This window comes from Pempheris klunzingeri, chromosome 12, assembly GCF_042242105.1.
Source record: "Pempheris klunzingeri isolate RE-2024b chromosome 12, fPemKlu1.hap1, whole genome shotgun sequence".
Lineage (NCBI taxonomy): Eukaryota > Metazoa > Chordata > Actinopteri > Acropomatiformes > Pempheridae > Pempheris > Pempheris klunzingeri.
Window position 1 is genome coordinate 2,900,058 of NC_092023.1, and position 10,294 is coordinate 2,910,351.

General features: G+C 40.6%; 1 protein-coding gene across 1 annotated transcript in view; it reads right to left on the reverse strand.

Moving 5' to 3' along the window:
• Positions 1 to 9,618, reverse strand: part of adgrb3 (adhesion G protein-coupled receptor B3) — a 103,121-nt gene extending 93,503 nt beyond the window's left edge. Inside the window, exon 1 of the mRNA XM_070840799.1 lies at positions 8,865 to 9,618. Within this exon, the coding sequence (XP_070696900.1) occupies positions 8,865 to 9,618 (754 nt within the window). The remainder of the gene's footprint in view (positions 1 to 8,864) is intronic.
• Positions 9,619 to 10,294: the final 676 nt, after the last annotated feature.

The following is a 10,294-nucleotide window of genomic DNA, read 5'->3' on the forward strand; positions in this document are numbered from 1 at the left end:
TAATAAGTATATTCAATGCTGTCAGCTTTTGTGTTTGACATATTCTGATTTATGTGCCGGCTTTGGATTTCTCCCTCTGGACAATAAACGTCACTGTATTACAAAATCTGAAAATAGAAAATTCAATTGAACTTCCTTTTTTGTTATACAATAAAACGTCGTCTTGTCATCCAAAGATAGTTGTTGCAAACGGTTGTATCGCTAGTTCATGTACGACGTGCATAGTTCACCCTCCTTTAACACTGACTGTTAGATAAATAGCATTAATTGTACTTTATGTAACTCTTTTCTCTCATCTCTGGTGCTCTGTAGAGATTAGAGGCATCAGAGTTTCCTATAAGCACAAACAAGAAGAAACCCTGCTCATGGTAACTATTTGGAAAGAATGGAACAGTTGGCAGTAGAAATGATGTGTGCAGGTATGTACATATACAGAAATCTAAAAGAAAATGTCCGGTGTTCAGCCTGGATTCTCTTATTTCCAGTGTTAGAAGAGACGTTTTTAAATTTTAAATTGCACAGTCTGAGATTAAAGGGAAAAGGTGTGAATTATTGAGCGGTATTCACCTTTAGCTCAGTGCCCTTGACCATAAAACTGTACTCCAGAGTAAATGTTTCAAACAGGAGGAGTCAGCACTTCCAAACGAGGCTATATTTAAAAAATCTACCACTGTGTGTGGCTGCTATCAGCTCGTGTTTAATACCATAATGAAAAAAACATTTCTGGTTCCTAAATTCTTGCTCCCGTTGAGAGGCCCTGGGGAATGTGCAGACTACATGGTTTCGCTGCACTTGATCATAGTATAACATGTGAGTTTAACGGCAGCATCCATCGTAACTACACGAGGACACTTGCCATTCTCTGCAGCGGGGCTGCCAGTGAGAGCAGTTACAGAAGCCCCTGGAGGAAAAAAAAAAACTGGAGTTTGCCTCCACTTTACCACGTAGACAGTGGCTTTGAGTGACAGACTCATTTGCCAGGTTTTGTGGGTGGATGTTTATGCAAATGCCTCTCCTCTGTGGGCTGAAATAGCCATCCAGTGACAGGCCAAAACTAACTGGGTTGAAATGCAGGAACATTCAACTCAGAGGCTGAAAGCAGTGCCTAATTTACATTAACATCTCTGGCACCGCACAACAAGGGCTTGATAAAAATTTACCACATTAAGCCAGCCCACACAAAAGTTAGATTTTTATTTATTTTTTTTTTTTTTAGCCTATTTAAAAATGACAAGAAATGTTGAAGACATCTGACAGTGTTTATCCACACCAAGAGCTCCAAAGACTCGCCCTCGCTGCAGAGCTGTGGAGCAAAGCTGCAACAGACTCATGTGCATGTTGTTCATGTTTTCTTAGAGGGATGAATAGCACTCGGAAGGTTTTTCCATTTGAATTGAATTTGTCATATGAGAATCACAATTGTTGTTTTCTGATGTTTTTGCAATGAGCTGAACTGCCCCTTTATGCTGTGAGGCAGCGACACCGAACCTTCACTTCATAACGTGCATATGATGACACTAATTTGTATAATAAGAGGATGAGACAGTGTTCTTCATCTACAGAGACTCATTACTTGTTATGTTTGCATTCATATAGAAACCTTTTTGAAGTCAAAGGAGACAAGAGCACAACGGTGGCTATTCCTTTGATTTATACGCTTCGCTTATCTTTAACTCATAAATTGCAAAATAGAGAGTGGATGCTGTGATGTCAAAGCAAGACGGGCAATTACAAATGGAAATGTTTCATGATAAGTATGCATTACTGTTGTGGTGATAAAGCAGCACAGTTGCAGACTGTTTGGAGCCTTTCACAAAGGCTGGAGGCAGCTACAGCCATGCACACACCAGTTTGGGCAAAACTGATGCAGCACCAGTGAGCTACATGATGTGATGTAGAAAAAAGTTTGTTTTTTTAAGGGCAAAAACAAAAAGGCCCTTAACATGAATATTTTACCTTTTTAGACTTATTCATTATGCAAAACACTGGAATTATTTCACAATTCAAACCCCTTTAATGCTTTGCACTGCTCCAGTGTCTCCAACAGTGCAAACCACATGTTATGTGTAAATATCAGATTATAATTATGCAAAATTTTTTCCGAAGCATTAACACAATAAATTAAGCAGTTTGATACTGACAGGCAAAAAATAACTGCTTCTTCTCGCCTCTTCACTGCTTTGCCTTTCTTGACACGTGATGCTAAATCGTTCCACTTTCTAAAACACACCGGTGGCTCACATTTGTTGCTTTGTGTTATTTTTATTTAATGGGCAATGCTGAGTTTGAATGAGAGCTTGAATGCTAAACACGCAAATCTGTGGCATTTCAAGAAGAATTTATTATTAGTAGTAGCTGTGGTGCTGTGTGGATATACAGCCACACAAATCTACCACTGTTTGTGGTTCATGCACACAGGTGGAATATGCACGCTAATAAATCAGACATGCTGCACGCTGCTTTACTGCTTGTGCAGGATTTTGCTGGTGAAGCGCTGCAGTTTTGAGGACGAGAGGTATGGCCGCCTCACATCCGAGAATTAGACATGTCATTACGTAACCCATTACTCTGATTACGATTGCTGCAGTAATATGACATTATTATGGGCAACAACTGTTACTCATACATTTTTATCACAGTTGTATTTATTGTAGGCTGTAAAGTTAAAGATGTGGACTTGTCACCTCGTGACACTGCAGAAGTGACAGGGATGGGCACTTGGTTGATGCACCAATTAAAGAAATGAAGGTTTGAGCCTTTCTGGGCAATTTATAGGTGCTTTGCTCGGATATGTTATTGTCAGTGGTGCACTGTATCTCAAGTACTGTACTTAACAATACATTTGAAGTACTTTACTTGAGTATTTCCATGTCTTGTCCCTTTATACTTTACTAGATTTCAGAGAGAAATTGTACTTTTACCCCACTACATCTATTATGTAGCATATAATGCTTCCTACAGTTACTTGTTTCTTTTTAGATTCATATTTTACTATATATAGATATATCTATCTATATATATAATGTGATGTCTGTGTGAAGATTAAACAATACAAGACCATATAAATACCCCAAAATAGCTAATGATATAACATAATAGTATATTTATATAGGAGAAATATTAAAATCTGTCTTTTAGTTTGGAGGGACTTTGCACTACATCATCACAGCTACATTTTTTCCCTGTAGGGACATTTTAACTTTAAACTTAAAGAATGTATTAATGCAGTCACTGTTGATATGTGATTCTGATTCTTCCTGAGTAATTCTTTCTAGAAGCCAGACAGCTATAAATCATGTCCACACACATTTTTTTTACAGTTGTGTTTGAGGTTTTTCTTCCAGGCTTACTGCATTTCATTGCATCCTTTCTGCAGTTCAGCTGTGACAACACAAGGCTTTAATTCACTCTGGGGCTGTTTGCAGTACACAGTCTGGGTACAGTGGAGAGTTATCAATTTGACTTCCAATTGTCATGCTGCTGAAACTGAGCCTCAAGACTGCGATCACAAACCCACATCAAATCAACCACAGTATTCACAGCTGATCTCCATCCGAGCCACTGCTAGGTCGTCATCGTTAGCATCAAGGCAGACGGACACAGTGGCTCAAGTTAGAAATAAATTAATGATGATTAACAGTAGTTAACTAAAACTATAATTGATCCAACATCCAAAAAACTCACAACTTTCATCAGATTTTGATTCAGGTGTTGCTTAACATCTTTTTCTAATTGAGCTCAATGAAACAACGAAAAACTAATTGAACTGAACTGAGTAGAAAATGTTATTCTTCATGTTGGATCCTATTAGTTGTAAAGAACTCACTGAGAAAATAGTGCCGTTAATAAAACACTAATCATAAAGGTGTTATTTGGTATTATACATAGCTGCACAAGTACAGGTTTTATCTTTTTAGTCCTTTAACTTGCCGTGCAGAATAAAAACCATACCAAGGCTCATGTGATGGACTCTATACTTTATTGTATCATAAATTCGTAATGGCTGGAAAACGGAGACTTTTGTGGTTCCAAAGAGCCCATTTGCATCCATGTGTGACAGTGTGAGCGGTTTAAGCAGAACTTTAAACATGACAACAGTTTTTGTGGTTTTATATCACTGTGTAAAATGACTTAGGAGTCACCTCGGAGCCTCATGAATTTTTATTCCCAGAAACAGCGACCTGGTCCATTTGAAGAATATACAGTTTCTATGGATATTTTTGAGCCACAGAAAAGAGCTGCTCGCTCACTTCCAGACTCCATTATCTTTTCGTAAGAATCACACCCTTGTGGATCCTGAAGTATTTTTGGTGTAACGTATGGCCTCATTGAAGCACTTTTCTCTACATGTTTCACATAACTGACCAGAACTGACCCCAAACTGTGTAACTGATTAAGGCGTAAAACTTAATTGTTCCACACTCGTCCCTTTTTTTTTTTTTTTGAATACGCAAAAAATGTAATCCACAGTTAATGGACAAAGAAGATGGCTGGCACTTTCATGCTGATTCTTCAGGGTTTTACAGTCTATCACGCTTTTTGTATTGACCTTGTCATTCCCCAACAACTTTCTATAGCATTTCTCAACACAGCTGCCTCAGGACATTGAATACAGAAGAGTGAACACAGAAGACAGGCTCACAAAACCACGGAGAAAAACACTGTACCTAAAAACCTAAGAACTGTGCATGGGAGCAACATCACCAGCAGGCTAAGAGATGGAATAATTTATCCCAAGAATTTTAGGGGGATTTTATAGTAAGATATTTACTATAGCTTAAGACAAATAATGCATGTCTGAGATAAAACAAACAGATTCTGTGCTGTGTTGAGCTGAGCTCCCTCCTTCACTGAATTGGAACTAAAATGGCCTCCAAGTGTACCGAACAATGGGGGTGAGCATAATGCAGTGTGACTACTGAGTGACTTGACTGAGATCCAAAGTGAATAAAAGGCCTCACTATGTGAGGCAGCGGGGCTGAGCTGCTGCAGTGCTCAGGACTTTGGCGGGTGACAGTGCATTAGAACGCTTCACACACACATTTCATTTGCCAATAAAATCCTATTGCTGTTTTCTACGTGGCACATGGTCCGTGCAGTCGGAGGCCGTAATGATCAAACACGCATCTGCAACTGCACAAATAAGCATCTGCGTCTAGTCTTTAAGATCTTTGTTAGATATCGTGAAAACCTTCAGTCAGTCAGTTTCACGGTGGTCGAGTTAAATCACCCTTGTTAACCACAGCTAGAAAAGTCAAATGAATGATGACTCTTTATACATATGGTATTGCAGATTGCATTTAAGGGTCAAATCAGTGTTCATCAGTGTGAACACTTTGGAAAACGAGGATTGGGACTCAAATCTGTGATGTCATAGTCTTTTCTAACCTACTTCTTGTACTAACAATGAATTTAAGGGCCCACTTTGTGGACTCATAAAAGATTTATGAGAATATTTTACATACATATGAGCCTCAGTCCTTTGTAGCGTTATCGGGGTTGAAACAAATTATGAACCCTCCACATCTCCAGAAAGCATCTTACTGTCGCTGTCACATCTGCCATCTTTTTCCACTATTAGCTACAACTCAATGACAGTGCTGAAATAGGAAGTGGGGGCACAGTTGCATGAACTGAAATATCTGTCAGAGAAAAAAAAAAAAAAGCTTATTAAGTATTATTTCAAGGAACATGAAGGAAATTGTCACCATTTTTTGTATCGGACAGTTGTTGTGAAATAACAGTGACATGGACGTCTCAGTTTGAGGCTTCGTCGCCTGTGAATGTCTTGGAGGACATTCAGCAGAGCACATTGATCCCAAGCAATGAGACTCCTTGACCCCGATGCTTGAAAACTGGTGAGTCCCAACCAGACGAAACAAACAACTTTTCCTTTAGCCAAGGGCAGACAAGTAGGCTGAGCCACAGAGCAAGACAATGCCTCGTGATGTTGTTTGTTTCCTGGAGCCAAGTGCAAACTGTGGATGGTTTACTTGAACAGTGCATTTTGAATTTGAGGATCTTAAACCTGCATACATGTGGACATTGCAGAGTGATGGGCCGATGTCTGGGTCAGAACATGCTCTAAAATGTCTGCTTGGAGTTGCTCCTCATGCACTTGATTCATTTTCTTCTAAATACATGCCACAGGGAAAGTGTAGATGACTTATCAAACACTTCCTACCTAGCTCTAACTCATACCTGTTTGTCATTTGTCTACCCCAACGATCTGCCAAATCAAGCATCCATTATATAGAATGCAGAGCCGGGACACGTCACCGGGACATCACGGCGCTAACACAGACAGTCACTCATTCACCTATCGGCGAGTCATCAGCCTACTTGACTTGAATGTGTGGGATGTGGGAGGAATCCCACAAGAACGCTGAACACAAAGGAAAAATAAAAAAAAAAAAGAGAGAGAATTAAATCTGTCTTGCTGTGAGTGCAACTGCGACACCGTGCCACTTCCTTTTACAGCTTTTATTCATGAAATGGAAGAATATGATAAAAATAAAACTGCATTAATGAGTCATCTGAGTAGTACCTCTGTGCAGGATTTCATTGTGTCACTGTGGTTTTCAAAATGCCACAATATGAGGAAACGAGGTCTGTCCTTTGTCTACTTAATCACCTTAAATAGTTAAGAGCTTTAACCTTTAAAATGTTCTTATCCTCAGTCTGCGTGAAACACTGGTTGGGCATTTCGGTGGCATGGCTGGAGTATACAACCTCCAGCCCTGCGTTTCTTTGATGTGCTCTGAGGCCATCCTCTACCAGGAACTGAGAAGATCAAAGACAAGTGATTTTATCAAATGGAGCCCTTGTCGACTGTTTGTAATGCTTTATTCTTCATCAGGAACACCCACTCTGTCACCATGATGCCACGGGAGACACAGTGCTCTTTTAAGCCCAGTGGTGATCTCCCCGTTATCCAGATGAAAACGGATTTATTCAAACCTCCCATCAAGCGACCCTATAAATAGAAGCTTGTGGAAAATCTTCTGAGAGAAAAAAAATAAGCTGTGCTCTTAAGCTGTTATTAACATGCTGATAGAAAAATGTCAAATGTTATTTTGGAGCTGAGAATTTTCTGTGAAAAAAAAAAAGCATAATGCTTCCTGGTAATATTTGTCATTTGAACATGAGTTTCATTAAATGATGAAATTATCTGACAAAACTACACAACTGAGTCATACTAGCTGATGCTGCTGCACATGCTGCCTGACTGCAGGGTGAGTTGTGGTGGTAACTTGCATCAGAAACTGCATGCATTGTTGCTTAAGGGGCTCTGGTGAAACGATAGGTGGACGATACTCAAAATAAGTTCATCATCCAACTTGATTGCAGCTCGCCGCTTAATAAATAGTCTCCTAAAAAAGCGTTAAAAACCCCTTAGGCACAGTGGTATCTAGGTATTATATTTTTAGGGGGGGAAAAAAAGGTATTAGTGTTTTCGAAATCATTCCTAAAACAGTGAAGTCGCGTGTAGCAGCAGTCAGCAGGAGTCAACCAACAGCTGCAGTTGATGCTCACCTGTTCTTCTTGATTAGAAAACTAGCACCCATTCTCCAGGGTGTTATTATAGCAACTGTTATTTTGGTAAGTGCCACAAGGGAGACAGCTCCGTAACATTCCTGCTATCATTATTTTTCCCCCCAAAATCTAAAGGTTGACTCATTATTTTTGGTTCAGTGTGCCATGATGAATGCCCCTCCTGTGTGTCTCACGGTAAACGCACCTCACCTCTGAAGTATGCAGCATAGTCCTCTGGGGTTTTTCTCTGCTATCTGATGCGAGCAGCTATGTGCCATGAAGGGCTCCCTTTGTAATTCAAAGAGCTACACAAGTATGTTAACTACAAAAAAAAAATCCCCGTTACCTGGTGACACTAATGAACACAATCGTTATCATAACCGTTTACTATGATATGTTCATTCAGCTGCCCCCCCTCCCCTCCCCTCTGTGAGTGTGTGTGGTTATATAGCTTCTATGCATTCATGCAAAAGTATGAATTACAACTGCAGGCATGTCTACACCGCTAAGCTCTTCGCTGTATGTAAATTATTGGTCAGTTCCAACAGACTGTGCAGTGAAAACACGTTGCATTGCTCTATGGCAACACTGGACAAGAAGAATCCTCCCAGAACAGCTTCGAAAACACCGGCGCTGATCTTTTACTCAGTCGTCTCAGTCGAAGCACGTTTGATTATTAGTAGCTGCAGGCTTAACTAAACACTAAACTCCTAAATCTTATCCACGAGGTTGTAAGGTTGCATTGCACGAGCAATGTGCTCCAGTCTGACGCCGCCGCATCCACGATCCCAATCGCTCCATGTGACACAGGTGCCAATAAAACCCGATGGATGTGTCCACATGGGCCACTGTCGGTCTTTGTTAGGATGACACTGACATAAATGTATAACACACGAAAAATTAGCTTTGGATTTGCAGCCATTTTAACTCTGAGCTGATGTGTATTAAAAAAAAAAACAAACAAAAAAAAAAAACAAACAGCCATTTTAAATTCACAGCAGTGATAGGGTATTTTGAATTCAGTCCAACCAAATGAAAGACCCCCTTTAGGTGGTTTGGTTTGTGCTGTTGTGGTCTTTACTACACCCAACTCCTCTGGCAGCTTTGTTCTTGAGGTTGACACGTTTCTGAGCCAACGGCAGTCTATATATCTATGTGTGCTCTTTGTTTCATGGGCCATCACACTTCAAACATGCAATAAGGGCAGAGAAGGGAGTGATTGACGTGCACATTTGACTGACATGGTAACTATCTTATCTATGCATACAGTAGTCCATTAAGTCTACGTCTTATTTCAGCATATAGGAGTAAGATGACAGGATACTCACCTTCTTTAGGAGGCCGTTTCACTTCTGCACTCAGATTGCAGACCTGCCCAGCTTGTAGTTGGGGTGACAAGCAACCCTCCGTTTGTGGATTTAAAGGTAAAACCACGTTGTTGAGCATGAGCATACTCTCTGATTCTCCGTCGCCCAAATGCTGAGGACATGTGCATTTTGTGTACACGATCCCACATGTCTCCACCGTCCCTTTTTCTAATTTCAGGCAGTTTTCCAGCCACGTACAAAGCACTTGACACCCAAATTGGCTGGGGCTCGCCTTATTCAACACCAAAAACTCCACAATGGATTTCTCCTCCTCATCCAGCTTCTGTGGTGTCAATCCATTATAATCATAAGGGAAAACTCTCCGTAGTTGAACGAAATTCTTGTCATACAGCAAAAATACATAAATATTCTTCGAATCGCACAGGTACACTATAGACTCGTTGACTTTCAGCAACTCATTGATCTTTTCGTGCGAGTAGTGATCAAACTGATAAGCAAGCAAAGAATATTCAGAGCAGCTCAAGTCTCGCTTGTATAGCTTCAGGTAGATGCTGTATTTGGTAGGGTCTGGGTTCTCCAGCGTCCATGTACAGTTTGTATAGTTCTTAGGAAACATTTCAGTCACCGAATATGATCCATAAATGACCCCCTTGACCAGAGTGGAACACCAATAATCTTGGGCACCAGTTAATCCAAACATAACCAGAAGATAGGTGGAAAATATATAAATCAACAGGTTTCGAACAGCCTTCATCCTATGTCATTTGGCCTGCAAGGAGAGATGGAGAAGAATTACACAAATGGGTTTTAAGGCAGAGGACACAGAGGTCATGATAGATGATTTCTATCAAGTCTGACTGATGTGCTTCACACGTTTCTAATCACGCCCTGCCATAAAAAATGGGGGGGAAAAAGAAACATTAACCTCAGCAACATGTCTTTTGCGTCCCCTTCCAGCCTCCTTCATTACTATACTTTGTGCAAACATTGCCACCTTGTGGTTGCTTCAGCCAATATTTATTTATTTATTTACTGGTGGGGAGGTGGGTGCAATAATGTGAGTCATTTAGACATTTATAATTGGGTCGTATTTGCTATGGCACGATCCCTGGAGATAGTTCAATATCACTGTTTTAGGAAATAGGACTTCAAAAGACAAACATTTGAGGGAGGCATCCAAGTCGGTGCAGCGCTCAGGAGCTGTGGGGCGCAACTGCTCATTTTACGCAGTAACCAGGATCTCTTTCTCTTCCCACCCCCCCACCCCTCCAAATCAAGCTGTTTTCTTCGTGATTTAGTCTGTTTCTTCACACAGCAGTTAGATGACGTGAGGGAGACAAATTCACAGGCTGGTTGTGCCTTTCTGCCTGGTCACTATGGCTCCTCTCCCTCTGCGCGCTTTCGGTCCACTGCACGACCTGCATGTCTCC